General features: G+C 39.4%; 2 protein-coding genes across 6 annotated transcripts in view; one reads left to right on the top strand and one right to left on the bottom strand.

Annotated features, from left to right (window-relative positions):
• FBXO16 (F-box protein 16) overlaps positions 1-5,032 on the bottom strand; it is a 58,782-nt gene extending 53,750 nt beyond the window's left edge. For all 4 annotated transcript variants that reach the window (XM_039217162.1, XM_039217164.1, XM_039217165.1 and 1 more), the window contains exon 1: positions 4,978-5,032. The gene's annotated coding sequence lies outside the window, so the exon portion shown is untranslated. The remainder of the gene's footprint in view (positions 1-4,977) is intronic.
• A 3,673-nt stretch (positions 5,033-8,705) lies between these two features.
• FZD3 (frizzled class receptor 3) overlaps positions 8,706-23,647 on the top strand; it is a 92,837-nt gene continuing 77,895 nt past the window's right edge. The window contains exons 1-2 of one of the 2 annotated variants that reach the window (XM_039217160.1): positions 8,706-8,812; positions 18,765-19,442. In XM_039217160.1, coding sequence (XP_039073091.1) covers positions 19,254-19,442 — 189 coding nt within the window. In that variant the 5' untranslated portion in view covers positions 8,706-8,812; positions 18,765-19,253. The remainder of the gene's footprint in view (positions 8,813-18,764; positions 19,443-23,647) is intronic. The other variant, XM_039217161.1, reaches the window with a different exon arrangement.

Here is a 23,647-nt window from a genome sequence, read left to right as displayed (position 1 = left end):
ATGGTGTAGGGGTGCCTAGGAGGCTCAGTCAGTTAAGCATCCGACTCTTGATTTCGGCTCAGGTCATGTTCCCAGGGTTGTGGGATCAAGCCCCACCTTAGGTTCTGTGCTGAGTATGGAGCTTTTTTTTTTTTCTCAAAATAGACACATCAGTTTATTTATTTAAAAGCTGAAAGGAGCGCCTGGGTGGCTCAGTTTGTTAAGCACCAGACTTCAGCTCAGGTCATGATCTCACAGTTTGGGAGTTCAAGCTCCATGTTGGGCTCTGTGCTGACAGCTCAGAGACTGGAGCCTGCTTCAGATTCTGGGTCTCCTCCTCTCTTTGCCCCTCCCCTGCTTGTGCACACTCTTTTTTGTTTTCGTTATCAAATCCTGAAATCAGTGATTTGTAGAGACTGGATTCAGGGTTGATTTTGAGGAGTTGTAATAGATCTTGTATAGTAAATACCTTTTCGGGGCTGTAGCTCTCCTTTCAAGACAGGGTGCATCAATTCCTGAATCAGCTGCTTTCAGAGTTGTGCCTTGAGCGTGTCCAGTATACCCCGATCCTTAAACATCTGGTATAGCTTTTTTCGCAGTTCATCCTGACTCAACACGTCAAACGTGGGGGCATGGTGGACTTTGGCTAGCACGTCGGGTATTGCCTTTTTTCTCATTCCTGCGGGCTTGTCAGCTTTGACGTGTAGCAAATCCTCAGCAGCTGAGGGGTATGCATTTATTGCCTTAACGGCTCCGCAGCACCAGTGTCCAGAACGGGCCTCCTGGGGCGGGAATCCAGGTATCCGCAGGGCCGGGCCCCTTCTGGAGGCCGCCAGGCCCAATGGCTTTCTCTGTGCTCTCCAATTCATACAGGCCGCTCGCGGTCCTGGCTCCCGGCCTTTTCTTGCAGCTTTCTCTTTCTCTCTCTCTCCCTCTCTCTCTCTCAAAATAAATAAAATTTTTAAAAAAGTAGAATGGTGTAATGGACAAAGCCAAGCCTTTAGAGATGGGCAGACTTGGGTTTATTGGGGGGAAATGTGCTATTTTTAGATGGCCAGTATATGTCTGCCTTCATTTGATTAAAACCCTTTCATTTCCATGAAGAATTACTTTCTCCTCATTGTTTAGAGTCTGCTAGGTTGGTTCTTCAAGGGAGCCTCCCCTTTCCCAGGCAAGACATGGTTATAAGACCAAGCTAGGCCAGCTGGACAAGTGCTGGTTCATCTTTACTTAACAATTGAGGGGGTTGTTCACAGTAGCACTGGTGTTCTGTTAATTTGCTCCTACTGCCTTACCCCTCAGAAGCCCCCTGTCCTTTCTTGTCCATTTTGTGAGCCACCTGATATCCTTGCAATAAATTTCCTCTTTCACTTATTTGCTCCATTGCAAACATTACATTTGCTTACATTAAAAAATTACAAAACTTTTTGCCTTATACAGGTTTGATCCTGGCTCTAAAGCCTACTAGCTATATAACTTTTTACAAGTTATTTGATCTGAGCATTTTATTTAAAAACGTTTATTTATTTATTTTGAGAGAGAGAGAGGGAGAGAGAGAGAGAGAGAGAGAGAGAGAGAGAGAGAAGGGTAGGGGCAGAGAGAAAGGGAGAGAAACGACTCCAACCAGGATCTGCACTGTTAGTGCAGAGCCCAACTTGGGGCATAAACTCATGAGCCATGAGATCATGACTTGAGCAGATATTAAGAGTTGGATGCTTAACTGATTGAGCCACACAGGCACTCCCAATCTATCTAAGCATTTAATCTATCTGCATGTACCATCAACCACTGTTTTTTAAAAAATTTTTTTACATTTATTTATTTTTGAGAGACAGAGCACAAATGGGGGAGGGGCAGAGAGAGAATGAGACACAAAATCCAAAGCAGGCTCCAGGCTCCTGCTGTCAGCACAGAGCTGTCAGCAGAGAGCCCAACGCAGGGTTTGAACTCACAAACTGAAATCATGACCTGAGCCAAGGATGCTTAACAGACTCAGCCACCCAGGTCCCTGTACTGTCAGCCATTGTTTTCAAGATTAGGGACTACGGGTCCAGCAAGTGTCTGACAGATGAGTGGTCTCAAGAGGCAGTAGCTTCCTTGCAACCTTTCTTAGAACTTCTTGTCATTTACAGAGTATCTGAAAACCTGTTAGAGTGCCCTAGCAAAAATTTTAAAGGTAAAAACCATTTGAAGCAGATTAATGGGAGTTTCAATATATAACCTCAGTGTTTCTGCTTGCTTCTGCCTTCCTTCCTCTTTGAGGATGGGTTTCATATTAGAAAGCAGTAGTGACCGAGAGAGCCAGGGCTTGCCTGCCTGATATATGGGCTCCAAAAATTACAGTAGCAAAGGCTGAACAATTTGAACAATTAAAAAAAAAACATTACTTTTTGGCTGATATGGGATTCCTGTAAATGCTAGATCTGAAATCTTTGAGGCTGTCACTTGACAGGTAATATTCTTTCTTAGGGTTGAATTATAGCTGAAGAGAAAGCCAATGTTTTAAAACCAGAGGAGCATCATAATACAATTCCTTCTTGGTAGGACCTACTGGTATACCACTGGTATAAAGAGGACTCAGATTAGCACTCACGTTTCTCCCGACCTCTAACAGCTAATTATCTGAGTCACACATGTTTGGCCAAATTGCAAAAGGTTTAAGATATTGTTTCATTACAGTATCATTAATTGGCAGCTATAAAAGTACATGTGAGTGGGCAAATTATAGATACAAAGCATGGTCTCTGGGCCTAGATCTGCCCAGTGAAAATTTACATATATCTTTTTGTATTGTTCTTATTTACGTCCGACCTTTTTTCTCTTTAAACCAGTTGCTATTTTTAATCTTTTTTTTTCTTTGAAGTCCATAAAACTATTTGAGAATATGATAAAAGCTAGGAATCCTTTCTGTAGAAAAATGCACATGAATATAACATTTTGCTTACCCCAGGTGAAAAATCCATGCTGTAAGCTGAGAACTTTCCAGTTTGTATAGGAAACAAGCTAGGCACAATTTCTGAATTAGGGCAAAGTAGCTTCTCTTGGGCCTCCCCAAGGCCCTGCACTGGCTAATTTCTTTTTCTTGGTTCCTAACAGCTAGAAATTATTTAAATTAGCCTCTCTTCAATTAACTTGGTTTTAAGGAGATAGGTCTGGTCAGGAGAAACAGCCCTCTTGATAACAGAGTCCTGCTGAAGCATTCAAATGGGGTTGTCCTGCCCTTGCCTTTGTCATTATCCTTTTCTGGTTTTTTTCCTCCTCCTTCCATTCCAGATGGGGAGTGTACACATCTGCATGCACACACAGGTTCATGGGATAAACATGCAGGACTATTACAAAGAGACACTTGTATATAACATGCACAAGAAATAACTGTCCCCACTCTTTCAACAACACAAAGCAAATCGTCTTCTTCTCCTTCCACATATAAAGCTTGCTGTTATTTGTGTGTGTGTGTGTGCGCGCGCGCGCGTGACCTCTTTCCACTTTAACTGCTGTCCTGGAATGTTGACCTTTAAGTTTTGTTTGAATAAAAAGGAAGAAAGAGGGTCTTTGGCCCTAACCTCCAATATATGGTATAGTTCTAGTTCCGCGTTCAACAGCCCTCTGGTAAGTTTCGGCGGTCACAAATCTCTCCCATTTTCTGAGCCATTCTTCACACTGTCACCAATATTCAATTTTACTAAGGACCTATTAGCCCTGAGTTAGGGGTACAAAGATAAGAGTCTCTGCTTTTATAGACTATGCAGTCTACTTTAGAAAGGGTTTTTTGTTGTTGTTGTTTATTTTTTACAAAATTGTGTGTAATTAAGGTGTACAACTTGATGTTTTGGTATATGTATGTATTGTGAAATGATTACAAAGTATTTAAGACATCCATCATCTCCAATAGTTACCGTGTGTGTGTGTGTGTGTGTGTGTGAGACAGAGAGAGAGAGAGAGGGAGAGAGACAGAGACAGAGATCTACTCTCTTAGTAGATTTCAAGTATAAAATATATTATCTTTAATTATAGTCACCATGCTGGACATTAGATCTCCAGAACTTACTCAGCTTATAACTGAAAGTTTATACCCTTTGATCAATGGCTCCCCATTTCCTCCACTCCCCAGACTCTGCTAACCATCATTCTACTAAGGGAAGTATTTTTTAAAAGACCAGTTTTGATTTTTTGACACAATTTTGATTGTGTCACTTTTCAGCTCAAAAACCTTCAAAGGCTCTCTGAGGGCTACAGCATAACCAGATTCCTTAGCATGGAAGTCTAGGTCCACTAAGAATTTACCTCAATTTACCTTTTCAGGCTCATCTCCCCCCACCCCATGCACTACCTGCCTAGACACACTGAACTTTGATACAAAACAACTAGTACAATATTCTGAGGCTTCTTGGCTCATATCCTTTTCTTACATTGCTCACTTGAATCCAAATCCCAGTAGCACATAATTGGTACTCAAATATTTGTTAAATCAACTGAATAAATGAATACAATAGTTGGGAAGCAGTTTAAAGATGAAAACTAATAGGGATGTAGGATAAAACTCAGAACATTATGAGTTGAGCACTGCAATTATACTCAGGATTATCAGAGTTTTATTTGGAATACACAGAGCAGAATAGGATTGAGTTTCTCTGCCAACACACAACTCATTGTGCACTGCAGTTATCATCAGAGAAGAAAACCTCAGATAGTATCAGGAAATTATCAGGCAACATGGTATCACTAGATTTAAATACGAATTCATCTTTCATTCAACTAGTTAGAGACAAAGCAAAAACTATACTACAGTACAAAGAGCTAGTGTTTGATAGGCATAGAAATAATTAATTGTTGTTAATTTCTCAAGTAGGAATCATCTGGCACTAAAACTTCAGCTGAAACAGAGCAAAATGTAATCCCCAGGAACACTAACAAGGCTTGTGTGAGGCCCAGGAGGATATTAGAGTGGAGCTCTCAAAAGAGGCTCCATCTTTTTCATGCACTGCCCACTGCTCTCACCTCTTTGAGCTCATCTCCTTCTTCAAGCCTTAAGCGCTGGTGTTGCCATGGCAGCTTTTTCTTTGACTCTGTCCAGCCCCCACCCTTCTTTCCAGTCAGTCGTCCAATCACCATCTATAAATCCTTTCGCTGGCATCCGGGGTCTCTTAGGCAACAATGTGTGGTCTCTTGATTGGCCAAGAGATTCAGGAAGGCTGGCTCCAAAAATTGGGCACAGGGGTAAAATTAAAAAGCAAGAGCGCCAAGAGGTTGGGAGGGGCTGCAATCTCCCAATATAATGCTGGGAGGAAAATGCATACGATCCTGAAACAAACAGAACTGACAAGCGCCCAAGACATATTTGTGTTCAGGGCAACCTACTGAGCATGCCCAATTAGATTTCTCTGGTCATTATGAGGCTCCGAAATGTAAAACTCCACTTTTCCAGGTTTTAAGAGTGGCCAACAGGTAGAGGAGGGTAGGAGGAAAAAGAATTCGCAACTGGTTCTATTAAAGAAAAGCACCTGCATAAAGGAAGGGGGAGGATGTGGGAAAATTGCCCAACACACAAACTCACAAATGCTTCATCGTGAATTTCAAGAGAAATTTAGGCTGACTGACAGATACACCAGGGAACCAGCAGATGGCATGGCTTAATAAGAATAACTCCATATTTAGAAAATTTTACAATTGGGTCTAATTTAAATTTATTGAGTACCTACCACGTAATAAAGGGCAGAGTGAGAACACAGGGATTAAAAAAAAAAATCTAATGAGGAAGACTGGAAAATGCAATGTATAAACATCTAATATAAGGCCCACACTGATAACTGTTGTGATAGAACTATAAACAAGTGCTGGAAAACAACCAAAAATTCAAAATTTCAGAAGGAGCTCCTTGATAAATATAAAGCAGTTCCTATGGGCAGCAGGTAAAAACCACCACCAAAAAACAAAACAAAACAAAACAAAAAACCCAAAAAACCCCAAACACAAAACAACCCCCCCAAAACTTCACTACCTTATGCTTCCTAAAATAGATAAGAACATACTCTCCTCCAACTTAAATGTAAACCTATGTATTGTGTTTTGTAGTTTTGAAATTGGCAAAATTTGTGTATCTCCAACTTAGAAGAGTGAAGCTCATAGAGATTGTTGTTTTTCTTGACTTAAAGGATCTGTAATTGGCCAAACTGAAATTAGAACCCAGGTTTGTTTGAATTCCAGCCTTGTGGTTTTTCCACATGATCAGGTTGTATATAAATGAATAAACAAAGCCTTTGGTGGGGGGGTGGGGATCTGGGGGAGGTAGTAGATGCAATACTAAATTACCACGTGCAGCATTACCAGTTAACATTTAAGGTTTCAAAACGGGTTCATCCAGAAAGAGACCAGTTTTAACAGCATGCTGTTTGAGTGCTATGTCTCTCTGTGAAGTTCTCACTCATTAAAGACTTTCTATTGGTGGTTATAACATGGAATGAAAGAGAGATAGGATAAAAGAAACCATCTCATGTTATCCCTGTAGAATTTGAATAATCTTATACATGAAAATAAGCTCTCTTTTGCCTATCCTCTCAACCAGCACCTTCTGGGCCTCCTCTTGTCCAGCACCTCAACTTCTAACTGAAAATGGTCTTTACCCCTGTTCTGAATGACACCATTCAGGCTATGTTCACAGTGAGCACATCAGCTCAATGTCTGAAATACTTCAACATTACTTCAAACGTAAAGAAAAATTTAGAGACTACATAGAAACACCCTTGTTTTCCCATCAAAATTAAAGAAAAATATTAACATTTTTGCTTCATGTGTGTGAGTGATTAACTGTTGAAGCCCCTTTTGTACATTTCTCAGACCTCATTTCCCTCCTTGCTTGTCTAGAGGCACCCACTATCTATGAAACTGGTGTGTAGCCTGCTTTTCCAATTATTATGCTTTTTATATGTATATGTTTGATCTCAAACAATATGGCTGTGCTTTTTTTTTTTTAATGTTTTATTCCATTCCTGAAAGGGGGGGGGGCGAGGGGAGAGAGGGAGGCAGCGTGAGCAGGGGAAGGTCAGAGAGAGAGGGAGGCAAAGAATCCGAAGCAGGCTCCACGCTCCAAGCTAGCTGTCAGCACAGAGCCCAACACAGGGCTCGAACCCACCGAACCCTAAGATCATGACCTGAGCCTGAGCCGAAGTCAGACACTCAACCGACTGAGCCACCCTGGCGCCCCACTATGGCTGGGCTGGTTTTTTTTAAAAGAGATACCATAATTTACATATCTTGTAGTTCATTTTTAAATGTTATATTTCCGAAATTTAATCATGTTGACACATGCAGCGATAATTTCTACACTACTCTCATCTCCCATGTAAGATATGCCTGATAGTTTTCAAAGGATGGTGTGTAAATTGCCTAATAGTATATCTAGCCGCACATCTTCAGAGGTTCTATAGGTATAAGGGATCTGGAAGTACATAGGATACAGATCTTCACATACACTATTTGCCTCCTCATTCCTCCTCAGTAGAGCCAGTGTTGGCTCAATAGGACACACTAACTTGCTTAGAATCAGCCTGAGGATCAGTACTACCTTAAAAAACAGAAAACCCAAAACTGTTACTGCACAAGTATTTACTACGAACATTGGAAATGTCACTTCAGGTCTCATTTTATGCGTTTTTCCATAGCTCACCTTCTGATGTTAAACTATATTAATGGCTAAACTCAATACTCATTATTTAACACTTGAGTGCCTTTTAAAAATTGTGGTAAAATACATTTAACACAAAATTTACCGTTTTAGCCACTGTTTAAATGTACAGTTTAGTAGTGGCAAGAACATTCACATTGTCGTGCAACCGGATCAATATACTTTAAGTCCCATGTGCTAGCAACAGAACAAAATGATGGCTGTTAAGTCTAGCTTGAAAAGGGATGAAAAATAAGAGAAAGAAAGATAAAACAGTATAGTAAAAAAGAACTGCCTGGCTTTGAATGAATCCAGACTCTTTTTAAAAAGCTGCGTGACCTTGGGTAAGTCATTTAACCCTCTTGAGTGTTCTTTTCCTTGGATGAAAAACGAGAGGTTGAGTTTAGATGATCTTTAAGAACTCTTCCAGCTCTGAAATGGCTTATGTAGAAAAAGAGAGGGGAAACATTTCTTAAGGAGAAAAAGATGGGAAACGCTACCAATAACCATATGCTCCATCTGTGCACTAAGTTGCTGGCAAAGCGGATTTAAACTGCTCCTAGGCGGTTATCCTGTCCCTGTTGTTTAGCCGTGAAGCTTTACAACAGGCCAGATGCCTACTCCTATCTGCACCCAGTGCCACCCTCAACACCTGTAATCCTACTCTTGACCACCTTCAACACCGAGTTCCTAGGTCAGCACCCTCGTTCGTAAAACAGGTTTTGGTGGTCTTGCGATAATAGCATCCCCAGCTTGGGTAAGAAGAGTCGCCGCGCTTTTTCAGCAGGGGAGGGAAGACTTTGCCAAGAGAGCTGAGCGCATTTCAGAGAAACATTTCCAGAGCTCGAAACCACTCCGCCGGAGCGGGATAGTGAGTACAAGGCGTTACTCAAAACGCAAGACACAGAATAACCGGGATCTCCGAACCGGCACCTCGAAGTGGAGCTCAAAATGGGAGCGTGAGGCCGAGTGTGCGTAGCGCGCCTGCGCCGTGCGTGCGCGCGCGCTCGCTCGCTCCCCGGGCCGCGCGCTCCGTCGCTCCCGAAAGCTCGAGGTTGCTCCGGAGCGGCGCGCGCGCCGGCGGTCCTCGCTGGCTCCGTTTACCTGAGGGACCCGCGGCCGCCCCCGGCCGGCGCTGCAGCACCCCCCAGGAGCCCGGTCCCGAGATGTGAGGTGAGCGACGAGGCGAGCGGTTCCCCAGTCCCGTTTAGTTGGAAAAGGGCGCGGAGAGTGTGGGGAATGAGGAGGTGCCGCCGCGGCCGCCCGCTCCTCTGCCTAACCCTGTGCTGAGGAGCCACCAGCAGCTCCGGCACCTCCTCCTCCTCAGGGATCGTTATTCTCGTCGCGGCCAAATCAAAAGCCTTCGGCGCCAGGCTGTGGCGGGGTGTCGGAGGGGCTCCTCGGGACCGACCGCGGGCCGAGGGGCTGCGGTGGAGCCGAGTTTGAGGTGAAGGCTGAGGTGGGCAGATGCCCGGGAGATTATTAACCCTCTGTGTCCTAAGCCCGCGCTGGGCAACCTGTGCGAGTGTGGACCGCCGCTCCCTTTCCGCCACCCCCTGCCCAAACCTCTGGCGGAGGAGGGCGTCCGCGGTAGGCGCCAGCTCCCTGGGTCGGCGCCGCGGGGGCGTGTGGCGCTCCCTGATCGCCGGAGCGTGGGTGGAGGACGCGGCGGCAGCCGGGGGTAGGACAATGCATCCACGGCTCCGGCGCCCTGGGCGCCTGGGGCCCGCCCGAGACCCACGTTAGAGTCGCCTCGGGTCCATATGTTGTTTTGGCATTTGACCGACCTCATATCCAGTGCCGAAAAGTTGTCCCGTCAATCCCATCAGTTTGCAAAGTCTGCACGCCCTCCCAGTGCTTCCCCCAGCTGCCCTCTTTTATGCTAATGTGCATTTGCCGCGGGGGTACTGCTGGGTAATTAATAGACGGCCTCGCAAATAAAGGTGCTGTAAAAACGTTTCAAGACATTTTAACATCTTCCTAGAGGCTCGTTAAATCTCAGGAGATTTGGAGTTAGGTGGCTCCTCTGTAGGAGAAAGCTTTTTTCTTTCTTTTCTTTCTTTTAGAACAAAAGCGCATGCCATCAGTTTAGGCGTGGGATAGATTTGAAGTTGAGAATTATCCACATAAAAGAAATGCAAGTTTTTTTGCCCAGTATTAAAATGAAATTTTTAATATTGGTTCCCTTCTGAATTGGGGCAGATGCAGCAGCAGAGCAGACCAACAGCTATAAAAATGACTGCTGTATAAAAGTATCTTAAACAAAATCTTATTTCATAAAAGTAGTTTTGATAGACCTGTAATGTTTGTTTATGGGAATTGGGTTACTTTGTGAAGCCAGTACCACTAGAGCAAGGAAACAAAGACCTGACTGACGTGAGGGCTGTTCCCTCCCTCTTCAGCCTTCTGTTAGTCTTTAGTGGGGTGCTGACAGTCTAAGGAATAGATAAATCCTTACTTCTGTTATTAAGAAAGATAATGCTTTCCATACGTACTTCAAGCAAATCAATATTATCTTTTTCCTTCAGGGGAAAAAACCAAGGCATTTACATGAACTACCAAGCCACAAACTGCCGCATAAAGGTGAAGAGATTCAGAGTTAGAGTAGGAGAGAGGTGTGAAAGTTTAACTGAGCTGGCTTGGAAGGGTGGAGCTGAAGATTTAATTAAGATGCAGCCCTTCTCTTACCCTGTTGCCTTTTATTTACTGAAAGAACATGTACCTCCTCAGTCCCCTCAAATGTTTTGAAACTATAAGGAGAATAAATAATAAAACCTACCATCCTACCTTCCCTTTCCTACCATTAAAAAAAAAAATCTCATCCACTTACTAATATTCTCTGCCTCCTCACCTCTCCTAACTCTCTAAGGGTGTCCCATTAATAGAAGAAACGACTGTGAGCTCTTTCATTCTTTCCCCCATTTTAACTGCTGTATTCCTTTGAGCTTTATTTTGTGCTTTGGACGTTTATTTAGGTAGATTTTTCTTGGGAGTTCCATGATAGAAATATTTGAAGTGTGGAAGGTTGAGAGAAATTTAATAAAGTGCACATTCTTCCTTTGTATTGTACAGTGTGGAAAGCTTTGCCATTGGGGAAGGAGAAAAAGAGCTTTTAACTCATAATAAGTCCTCTGTTTCCCATTTGACTTCGGGAAAAACTATACCCATCTTAAATTTCATATTAGTTTGTGAGTAAAACTCTCAGATTGTATACTCAAAAGTAATTCTGAGCACATTAATTTGTTGATGTTAGGCTGCTGTTGATTTTATTTTCTTTAGGAGACATGTGGTACATCTTTTCACAGAGGTGATGTTGGCCTATATTTTTAACCCTCAAAACTCTAGAACTATATGGCTGCTTAAAGCTGTAGCTGCCCACAATAAAGAACAATAGGTCAAATAAAAAGAGTGATTTGGAAAATATGTGTTGAAGAAATTACTCAATATAGACTTGAAAAAAGTAACAACTCGTTAGTGGCTAGGAGAGAGTTTTAACTAGTGATCTTGTCAAAAATGCTTTTCAATTCATTATGCTGAGAACTATTGACACTTTTGGTGGGCCCAAAAATATATAACCTGGCTAGTGAGCTTTAAAAAAAATCCTGGTCTCTAAATTTTATCTTACTGAAATAATTTTATAGCCACAGCATACAAACCCTACAATGTTAAGGGAAAAAGTCGAGCTTGATATTAGAGACTTTTCTGATGAATAGATTTTAACTGGAAGATGAAACTGGCCTGGAATTTCAATCTGATTTTTTTTTCCAGAATGTGGGCATCTTTTAACTTGCCATTTTTTTAAAAGATTTAATTAAAAAAATTTTAAATTGTTTTATTTTTGAGAGAGAGGGACAGAGACAAAGAGACACAGAATAGGAAACAGGCTCCAGGCTCTGAGCTGTCGGCACAGAGCCCAACAAGGGGGTCAAACTCCTGAAACAAGAGATCATGACCTGACCTGAAGTCGACGCTTAATCTGCAGAGCCACCCAGGCACCCCTGGATTTTTAAAAAAATAATCTCTACATTCAATGTGGGGCTTGAACTCACAACCCCAAGATTAAGAGTCCCATGCTCTACCCACTGGGCCAGCCAAGAACCCCATTTAACTTTCCATTTTTGTTTTCAAGTTGTTGTTATTTTTTTGATTTTTTTAAACATTTATTTATTATTGAGAAACAGAGCATGAGCATGAGAAGGGCAGAGAGGGGGGAGACACAGCATCGGAAGCAGTCTCCAGGCTCTGAGCTGTCAGCACAGAGACCGATGTGGGGCTCGAACCCACAAATTGCAAGATCATGACCTGAGCCAAAGTCAGACGCCTATCCAACTGAGCCACCCAGGCGCCCCTCAAGTTGGTTTTAAAAGCTCTTTAGTTTTAAAAGTAATTTTTAATTCGTAAAATGGACTGGATTTTGATGTCTACCATTCATTTTGATTTTGAACCTAGATGTGTTTGTCTTTCCTGTTTGTTTGGGTTTTTTAAACCCTGTCATCACTCAGCATGCTGGATGATTAGGTTATTTGTGGCACAGATAGACTTTAAAAATTAGAGAGCTGAAATAGACCAGAAAAGAATTCTTATTCTGAGATTAATAGGAATCTAGGCCCTATGAATTAAATATGAAGCTATATAAACTCAGCAACCAGGAAAGAAAATTTTGAGACTGAATTTGTTTTTTAAATAATAAGATGTGGAAAACAAATGGCCAAAGGACACCTGGATTTTAGGAAAAGGAAAGTGACACTTAGAAAAGTGAATATCCTCTGACTGTATATTTTCTCTAACAATATGGTAATTTCCTTTAGAGGAGGAACTTCATTATTTAGAAGTAATCATTGCTAATCCTAGCAATGCATTCTTGTAAAACTGAAAGAAGACAAAAAATATCCCTCCTGTTCCCACTGTAGCCTCTGTGTGTGAGACAACCTTTGGGTGGTATTTCTGAATTGGAAATGTAAATGTTGTTTATACATATAAGATGTCAAGAAAATTAAATCTGAACTGACAATGATGAAATGGATCACTTTCTGTACAGTGTGAATTGAAATAGAATTACTGAACATAGTCTTTTGCAGGACCCTCTTGACAGCCCTCAGGGCCTGCTTTGTCAGTATTTCTGGATTTAGCCTGCTTTCCTCTTCACAGTTGTCACCTCTTGCTTTTCCCACCTGTGTTTTTTGGGTCTGGCTTTGTAGACAGCCTGAAAACACAGTCTTCCAAAATTGCATCTTCTACCCCTTCCCCTTTTTTTTTTTTAATTTTAGAGAGAGAAAGCGAGAGAGCGCCAGCACGTGTGCACAAGTGGGGGAGCAGAGCAGAGGGAGAGAGAGGGAGAATTTAAAGTGGGCTCTAAGCTCAGTGCATAGCCCAACACAGGGCTTGATCCCATGACCCTGGAATCATGACCTGAGCTGAAATCAAGAGTCAGATGCCCAACCAGCAGAACCATGCCAGGCACTCCTTGTACCCCTTTATTAAGCTGCTGTTCTGGACAAATACTTGGCTTATTTTACTTTAAGGGCTTTTAATATTTATAATCAAAAGAAAGCTGGTAGCATCAGATTTCTCATATTACACTTTCATAAAAATTAGATGTATCAAGTCCTTTTGTTTTCTGATGAAATGATAATCAAGTAACTTAGTTTTCCAAGTATCTTTCGTTGCTCTATGAAGAAGTAAATGTGCCTCTTTTCCCACAGGTAGGGGATGAACAGCTGTTGCTATATCACTCACTTTTTGATGGGCCCTGGCCTCTGAAGGTGTTTACTCCATTTATGTTAACTTAGCAGGTCCCTTTATTTATTTGAGATATTGCAGATTCCTGACAATATACTATCAGTAAGAATGCCAGAATGACTGTTAACCTTTGCTTAACGAGTTGCAGTATTTTGGCAGGACCTCTTTGGGTCCATGATTTTCTCTATTTTCTGTAGATTTGGAACTCCAACTTACAGCTTTTCCTAGGTGACTCCACCTTCGGAAAAATGACTTTTGCTACCCACACAATCCTGTTTAGAAGCAGTATCTCATTGTTATTGAAGAGAGATTTGGAATATATATCAAAAGTTCTTTGATTTATTAAAAATTTTTTTGTAATGTTTAAATATTTTTGACATATACATATAGAGAGGGAGTTGGGGGAGGGGGGTAGAGAGAGAAGGAGACACAGAATCCGAAGCAGCCTACAGGCTCTGAGCTATCAGCACATAGTCCAGTGTGGGGCTTGAACTCACGAACTATGAGATCATGACCTGAGCTGAAGTTGGATGCTTAACCAACTGAGCCACCCAGGTGCCCCCTTCTTTATTTTTTTAGTGTTTATTTATTTATTTTGAGAGAGAGAGAAAGAGTGAGCACTGTCAGCACAGAGCTTGATGTGGGGCTCAAATTCCCACCAACCCTTGAGCTGAAATGAAGACTTGGACACTCAAGGAACTGAGCCACCCAGGTGTCCCTCAAAAGTTCTTTTAAAATGTCCATAGAGGGGCGCCTGGGTGGCTTAGTCGGTTAAGCGTCCAACTTTCGCTTCGGTCATGATCTCGCGGTTCGTGGGTTCGAGCCCTGCGTCGGGCTCTGTGCTGAGCTGCCAGCTTGGAGCCTGGAGCCTGTTTCAGTCTGTGACTCCCTCTCTCTCTGACCTTCCCCTGCTCACGCTGTCTCTCTCTCTCTCTCTCTCCTAGAAATAAATAAAACATTAAAAAAAAAATTAAAAAAAATAAATAAAATGTCCAAAGCATTTGATTCAGCTGATAGGTCATCTAATTTTTTATTTTTTAACATTGAAAATCAGGGGACCGCCTAGGTGGCTAGGTTGGTTAAGCGCCTGACTTCAGCTTAGGTCATGATCTCATGGTTCGTGGGTTCAAGCTGCACATTAGGCTCTGTGCTAACAGCTCATAGCCTGGAGCTTGTTTAAGATTCTATGTCTCCTTCTCTCACTGCCCACCCACCCCCCCATGCTCTGTCTCTCAAAAATGAATAAATGTTTAAAAAAATATTGAAAATCAGTTTTGGGACCTCTGGTGGCTCACTCAGTTGGTTAAGTGTCCACTTCTTGATTTCAGCTCAGGTCATGATCTCATGGTTTGTGAATTCCAGCCCTTCATCGGTCTCTGCACTGACAGTGTGGAGCCTGCTTGGGATTTTCTCTCTCTTTCTCTCTCTCTCTCTCTCTCTCTCTCTCTCAAACTTACACAAATCAGTTTTTACTCAAACTAAATTGATCATCGCTCTTTTGCTTTTCTCACTACCCGCAGTAGGGCATAGAGTGTCCACTGGCTTGTTGCTCAGTTAGCAGCCAATAAATCAGTTCAACTAGTATTCTTGTTAGCCAGTCAGTATACATTTATAGATTTAGCAGAGTTAATTATTCCATACACAGAATAATGTACCATAGTTTCTTTTGTAAAACTTCAGGGCATTTATTTTATTTTTAAGCAATTGAAATAGTTTTATTCTCTGTGTGGTTTTTTTTTTTGACAAAAATGGGACATATATGTTGTTTAGAAAATTGTTTTAATTTTATTTTTTACTTATTGTATTGTTACTGTCTTACCATGTCAGTAAATAGAGATCTTGCTCATCATTTTTAGTGACTATATAATATTCCACTCTGTGATTGTGCCATAGTTGGTTTTTGTTTTTGAGAGAGAGAGAGAGAACACACACACAAGTGAGCTGGGGAGAGGGGAGAATCTTAAGCGTGCTCCATGTTCAATGCAGACCCTTACTCAGGGCTCAGTCTCACGACCTGATACCATGACCTGAGCCAAAATCAAGAGTCCGACACTCAACCAGCTGAGCCACCCAGGTGCCCCTGTACCATAGTATTTTTTAAACGAATCCCTTATTGGTAGGCTTTTAGGTTGTTTCTAGGTGTTTGTTTTTCTTTTTTCGAAAAAGAGCACCTGTGTACAAGTGGGAGGGAACAGGCAGAGGGAAGAGGGAAAATTTCAAGCAGGCTCCATGCCATGGGGGGGCGGGGGGAGAGACAGAGAGAGAGAGGAGAGAGAGAGAATGAATATCTGAAGCAGGTACGTGCTGTCTTCACAGAGCCCAGTGTGGGGTTGATCGAACTCACCAACTGTGAAATCATGACCTGAGCAGAAATCAAGAGCGGAAATACTTAACTGACTGAGCCACCCAAGGCCCCTAGCTAGTTTTTTATTTTGTAAACAGTATCACTCTAACATTTTGTTTATGCATCATGTGTACTTGTGTTTACTTCAGATAAATTAGAGATTTATTGTGTCAAATTGGGCATGTTTTTAAGGGCTTTTGATCTAAGTTGCCATTTTTTAAAATACCAACCAGTTTACAGTAGTATTTCAATTTGTTGGAATGTTGAAAGTGTTCTTTTTTTCTGTACCGTCTCCCATCCTGCGTTTTCTCATTGTTATTTTTGCAGTGTGGCAAAAATGTTCTCTCATATTTGCATTTTTTAATTAGTAAAGTTGAATATCTCATCACATATTGGTTATTTGCATTTCAGTTATAAGTTTATGTTCTTTTCCCATTTTTCTATTAAAGTGTTATTCTTTATCTGCTTTTATTTTTTAAATTTGTTTTATGTATTTTGCTAAGCATATAATTTTTTTTAAATATACCTAGACTCTATTCCACTTTTAGGATAGCATATCTCAAAACATGTCTTATGGACCCCTTAACTTGTAACAGTACCTGAGGTGATTGTTTAGAAAATGCAGTTCATTTTCCAGAGATTCAGAGTTCTTATACTTGTAAGGATATTTATGAATCTGCTACACATTAAAATTAGAGAACCTCTGATTTGGAGGAAATATAAATTGTTTAAGATTTTTACTGTCTTTTTGTCTTACTGAATTCATCTTTTTTCTTATTTCCATAATCATAAACTACAGTCTTAAAATATAAAGATTGTCATCCTACTTCAGCCTAACAATAGATTTTACAGGAGTGTTTTGATACATGTAATTTGGATGTTGTGGTACACAAAGGAAACTGTTTTAGAAGGTGGTGGGAAGCTTCACTTTTACATGAGGAAAAGAAGTACTGAGAAAAAAATCCGGTAAAATAAAGTGGGTAGAAGTAAGGAAGTGTCTCATCTAGTTTTAAAAACTCAATGAGGTATTTCTCATTCTTTCTTTTATATGGTAGTCGTCTTCAAACCGCAAATTTGAAACAGTGAAATTTTTAAAACTCTTCAGTTTAAATGAAATTTAAAAAAATTATTGGTGTTACTATATATATATATGTGTATATATATATATTCAGTAAGGACCAGTGTTCTTTTTAGTTTTTTGTTTTTTTTGGTTAGAAGCAGATGAACATGCTGCATAAGCAACAAACTACAGACTGAACTTCTATGGATATTTTAATATTGTAAACAGATAAAGTTTTCAGTAGTTTTTTTGACACATTTAATGATATGCATAATTGGTACTGTGTTGCATGTAATTAAGTTTAAATGCAGACAACTATGTTTACTACCAGTTTTATATAGCCAGACCCCACATTTCTGGGGCCAGCTTGAAGGAGGAAAAAAATATGGCAGGCCAAGAAGCTGTTGCAAAGATCTCTGATTTTTGATTAGAGATTTTGTATAGAGAGATTAGTTATTTGGGGGTAAGGATTGCTCATAACCTTAATATTCCTAATGCTAATTCTTAGGCTCTCCTTTTCCCTTTCTCCACTCAATACCATGTACTACAGGAAGAAACTGGAAAGATTCAGCCACTACTTTTCCTCCAAATAGTTTTTTCTGTCTAGTAACTAAAGCTTGGGATGCAGAGGTCCCAAGCATTGATAATGAACAAAAACCAGTTTCTTTCCCTGCTTCAGTAAAAGCAGTCCAGGTCTCAAGGTCTAAGCTGTCATGGACCCTAGTATTTAAGTTGTCTTATTAACCTGTTTCTCTGAAAATTTCTGAACCTGACCTTTCTCATGTTTTCTGAGCTCAGGCTCTCCACAACAAACCTAGAAATACTCAATGCATATACAACAAAATGAAAATAAAGTAAATTTAACATCATTATTAAGCCAAATGAAAGAATAATAAGTTTGTGTATGCTTTCTTCCTACCAGACCTACCTTCTACTCTGTCTACCTCCTCTCAGCACCAAATGAGATACGTATTCTTTCTCCTGGAAAAGTAGGGATGAGTGAAAATATAGCTTAGTGGAAACCGTAACTGGGAATCCTATTTCCACTGTGTTTTTGTTCTGTTTTGTTTTTTAGGGATGATTTTTATTCTCTGCATCCTGGCTGTGCAATGAAATATTTCTACATGTTATAGAATATATATATATTCTATATATTCTATATATTTTATATCTATATATTCTATATATATATATTCTATATATTCTATATCTATATATTCTATAGAATATTATATCTATATATATCTATATATAGAATAATGTATATATATATTCTATATATATATTCTATATATATAGATATAGAATTTCCTGATAGTACTTTTAGAATTCTATTTGCCAATTCACTATTGGTTGATGGAGGTAGCCTTTGTAAAACTGTGATTGAGTTAATAAAACTGCATAATGTTTGATGCTGCTTTACCATTTTATTAAGTATGTTTACATATATTCTCATAATTCACTCATATGTCATTCCTAATAAGGGAGGTAGTATTTTCAGGAAGAAAAATTCAGAGAAGTTAAAATAGTACATTTATACTTACAAGCTAGTAAGGGACTTGAATTCATATCTTTCAATTTATTTATATTTCGCCTTTTTCACAGATACGTTCTGCCAAGTCAGTTAATATACTATTAATGATTAAGACACATAAAATAAAATTTAAATTTAATAGTCCCAGTTATAAGTATTACAGATATTTAAATTTAGGACAATAGCATAAGCATTTTTAAAAATGGATCAGTTATATCTGTGACAAATGAAAAACTACCATTGTAGATAAGAAATAAAACCATATGTTAGCAATTGAGGGAAGAAAATTTGCCTTTACATTCTGGTTAAGAATTGTCTTAGTATATCTATAGCAAAATGATAAAGTAGAAAAACTCTACTGTCTCTGTGAAATACCCATGTATTTTATCTATTAGGTCAGTATGATATCTTCATCAAAGCTTGTTTTCTTTATTTCTCTTTCTCTTAGTTCGTTGTTGGTGTATGGAAACACAATAGATTTTTGTATATTGATTTTGTATCCTGCAACGTCACAGAACTCAAAGATTTTAATATCTGGTCTGCAGTATTTTGAGAGGAAATTACTAATTTCTTTCATTAAAAAAATACTTCTACGATTTTTCAATCAGAGGAAGAAATAGCTCTTCTCCTAAGATGGAATCTGTTGTTTGGGAATGTGGTTGATCAACTTGATATGTTGGCCAAATGTGCCCTATGTAATAAAATGAAAAGAAGAGACAAGATGATGTCATTTTCCCGTATTGTGAAACCAAAAACAAATGCCTTTTGTGAGATCAAGCTGACAAACCTCTGACGGTGCAGAGTATTCAACTGTTTGAAGAACTTAACAGTAAGATATAGAAGAAAAACTTTCAAGCTGAGACCTGCAGGTGTATAAAGATCTAAAATACATATTGAGTAGGCCTGATCATCCGAATCTCCTTCAGATCCAGGAAGGATGGCTATGAGTTGGATTGTCTTCTACCTTTGGCCCTTGACTATGTTCGTGGGGCATATAGGTGGGCACAGTTTATTTTCTTGTGAACCTATTACCTTGAGGATGTGCCAAGATTTGCCTTATAATACTACCTTCATGCCTAATCTTCTGAATCACTATGATCAACAGACAGCTGCTTTAGCAATGGAGGTAAGACTTGATCTATTATTTGACATATCTTAGACAATGACTCTTAAACAGTCCTGTTAACTAATCTAATGAATGTGTCTGATAAACAGCGGTGAAGGAAAATATTTTTAACTGTGTCTTGTACATTAAAAAGTTAGAGATTTAGGTTCAAACTCTAATTGAAGAATTTATGTTTGGGGAGTGTTACTCTTGACTTATTTTTAGACATGCTTTTTAAATTTTTTTTAATGTTTTATTTATTTCTGAGAGAGAGAGAGACAGCATGAGCAGGGGAGAGTCAGAGAGAGAGGGAGACACAGAATCTGAAACAGGCTCCAGGCTCTGAGCAGGCAGTCAGCACAGAGCCCGATGTGGAGCTCGAACCCACGAACTGTGAGATCATGACCTGAGCCAAAGTCGGACGCTTAACCGACTGAGCCACCCAGGTGCCCCTAGACGTGCTTTTTTAAAGAAATATCGAACACTGGGACATGGCAGATAATAGTCATTCAGAAGTTTAAAATTGTGCAAGTTATGATATGATTACATTTTTTCTGTGTGGCTGATCATAAATCCTAAGATAAAGAGTAGACTATAATAATAATATTCACAGTTTGGTCCTTAAGTATTGAAGGTAACGTGATCTTGTGAAATAAATTCTTTTGTTCAGCCTTTAGGCTGGTGGTTTGTCATATTTGAATTTTCTTAAACTTTTAAAAAATTTTTCTGATTTTACCATGTTCGCATCAATTTAAGAATGATCACTCTCAATGAATGAAGGTTTGGTTGTATAAATTATCTGTTGTTGACCTGTCAGAATTTTATGAAAATTTGTTGCCTTTTTTGAATTTTTCTAATGGTAATTCTTTGAGTAACTTTTTAATGATTTTACTTTAGAAACTATGACAAATTAATGAATATAGTTAACAGTGGATTTAAATAACTATGCATGCATTTCTATAGAGGTTTTAGAATTGTGGACAAGCATAATATGTTTACCAGGTAAGAACTAGGAGGCCACAGATGCTGGCAATAGGGAGCATACGCTTATACAAACCTTGGGTTTGAATTCTAGCTCTGTCAGTTTCTAGCTTTATTACTTTGGGCAAGCTTTCTTGCCATGGTTTCTTTCCTATGTAAAGCTTCTTGTAAAATGGAGCTGATAATAATTATGCAGAGAATGTTTTGTACTTTAGTCTGTGATCTATTGTTATAGTGCTTTCAGCACATTGAAGCCTCTATGTTTTGGAATTTTTCATTTTATGGTAAAACTCAAAGATTCATTACTTCCAAGTAGATTAGCATAGATATGTCTAGGAAAATTTGTAGAAAGATTATTATTCATAGACTTTTAAATGTGAAGGACATCTTATATATTCCAAATATTTGAAAACATTAGAGGTTGAACAAAGCATTTCCTGCTCTTCTGAATATACAAGGTGTAACTGGCAGAAATTTGGTATAGACTGTCAGATTAGGATATGAAAATGGGTCTTGGCTTAATACATTAATTTGGTTCTGGGCATAGCAGTCCTTGCTGTGTTTTGAAACTATCAATTCTCTCTCAAAGAAATTGAAGTAGGAAAACCTTTGTTTTTAGTATCATAAATCAACATAACTACTTTTGGAAAGCAGATAGGGTAGTAAGCAAGTCTTCAAGATATTTGAATTGATTTGGGTTAGCTTTTGACTCTTCTTTGTAGTAGCTTTAAGACTGAACAAGTCACTTAACAAGTCCCTTAGCTTTGGTTTCTTCATTTGTAAAAAGACAGTAATAACAAAAATACTTTGAAGGGCTGTTAGGATTAAACAAGAAATTTATAAAGTAGCTAGCATAGAGTATAGTGTACAATAGGTGATCTGCAAATGTTAATTCTATTCCAAATTCCATTCTAAATGATCCTAAAGAGAAAGTACTAGAAAAGATAATATATTTGTTTCAAACGAACTTGCATTCATTTGTAGGCTCTTGGGACCTTCATAATGATGACACAGTAAACTGTCACTACTCTCTTCTTAAAGTTGCCTCTGTAATCTAGATATTTTATTGGCAAAAAAGGTTGCTTCTGTTTAAATTTCACACATTCTAGAGAGAGCCCCTCACTGGGCAATATTTTTAAGAGAAGGCTCTAGTTCTTTGAACCAAGTAATGTTGCAGATATTTTTTTATTGCATGGTTGTCATATCAGGACAGTGATGCCAGTGACAGAAAGATATGTCAGGTAGTTAGAGAGTGTAAAGTTTCTGTAATAGCAAAGGACATGGAAACTCAGCAGTCAATACAACATCCTTCTAGACGGAAGTAAGGATGCTTGGGTCGTTCGTTACAAGGACTTGAATCTGCTGATGACACCCTCTGTCTCCTCTCAGAATATGTATGTATGTCAGCTTTTACCAGGAGCAAGTCATTGGAGCAAACAATTGGAGCACATTTTTGAGTGTTCACTGTGGGACTTGGTGAATTGAAGGATAATTTCCTAGGCGCAGCATCTTTTAGCAGGCCTGTGTTTTAAGTCTGCCTAGGGTTCGTTCATTCCTATACTGATGTTTCCTGAATCAAAGTGAGTGCCTGGAATAGAATAGTATAGGACAGTGAGCTAGGGATACCACAGATGAGAGGAAGTATATAATCTAGTTTATCTCAAATTTGATTATTCATAGTCAGCAGGTTGGCTGTTTTTTTCATTGTTGATAAAGGGTTCTTAGTACTTTCATTGAAATTGGAATATGTTTAAATAAATGGGTTAATGTGTCAATTCATTAAGTTAGAAAAGAAACTTAATTTTAAGATACCTTGCTAGTATGTTTCTCTGTCCCTCCCTTCCAAAACATACTCATTTATACACAGACACAGACACACTGAATTTTTTAAGTTCTTAACTTGATATCTTTCCCCCTGTGCATCAGTGGCTTTTGATGGAGAACATTTTTTTCCCCTCATTCCTGAGTTTTCCAAACCAGTTTGAGCTGTCCAGATTGCTAAGTAAAATTTTGGGAGCTGTCCAGCATGGACAACAAATTGTCAACAAATTGTAACTATCTTTACCGAACACATGTTATCAGGTATTTATGACTCCATTGGTAATAAAAAAGATCTTAAGAGCCTCTCCCTCTGTACTAAATACATGCAGTTGAATAGGAAGGGGACAGTTTAGTGGAAAAAACACTGAAATGGGGATAAGAAATTTGTATTTTGCCACTAACTAGTTTTGTCACTTCTTTGTGTTGGTTTCCTCTAGGAAGTGATTTTTTATTCCCTTTCCCTTTCCATTTCACAAAGTTGTTAAGATCAGATGATGTAAGTGATGTGTATATTTAAAAACTTTGAGGGGTGCCTGGGTAGCTCAGTTATTAAACATCTGACTTCGGCTCAGGTCACGATCTCACGGTTTGTGAGTTCAAGTCCCACATTGATGAGCTTGTGCCCTGCTTGGGGTGAGTTCACACCCCACTTGGGGTGAGCGTGAGCCCCACTTTGGGTGAGCCCTGCTTCTCTCTCTCACTCCTGTGGGATTCTCTTTCTCCCTCACTTGTGCGCTCTCTCTCTCAAAAAATAAAAATAAAACTTTGTAAAGTTAAAGTGCTGTGTGAATGCAAGATAGTAGTCCTTGTTGCCTGTCACCCTGTTTAACTTCAGTTAGTATGTGGAACAAGCACTCTTACTTCTTTAGGACGTTGATCACTTGTCTTTTTTTATCTTTTTCTTTTCTTTCTTTTTTTTTTTTTTAAGGAAACTTGACCACTGTAGAAAAATCAGAGGAAAAATTCTTGGGATGGTTTGTATTTGTTCCATTTCCTATTTTCTTTTGTCATCTGCATTAAAGATTTTCTATAGCATGGAGAGCTGGCAGTGGGATAGATCCTACTGGGAACACAGCCTAAAAGCCTCAAATCCTTGGTATTCTTTATGATTCATTAAGAACAAATCATGCTTGGGGGCACCTGGGTGGCTCAGTTGGTTAAGTGTCCAACTTTGGCTCAGGTCATGATCTCACGGTTTGGGGGTTCGAGCCCCGCGTCAAGCTCTGTGCTGATAGCTCAGAGCCTTGAGCCTGCTTTGGATTGTGTGTGTCTCTCTCTCTCTCTGCTACTCCCTGTTCAAGCTCTGTCTCTGTCTTTCAGACATAAATAAACATTAAAAAAAAATTTTTTAAAGAATAAAACATGTTTGAACCAGTCTTACTCTTTTCCAAACTCAAATTGTACCTTAAAAAAACTTTTATTAT

The sequence above is a fragment of the Hyaena hyaena genome, unplaced genomic scaffold, assembly GCF_003009895.1.
Source record: "Hyaena hyaena isolate Hyena2069 unplaced genomic scaffold, ASM300989v1 scaffold_678, whole genome shotgun sequence".
Classification (NCBI taxonomy): domain Eukaryota; kingdom Metazoa; phylum Chordata; class Mammalia; order Carnivora; family Hyaenidae; genus Hyaena; species Hyaena hyaena.
This window is presented reverse-complemented; position numbering and strand designations above follow the sequence as displayed.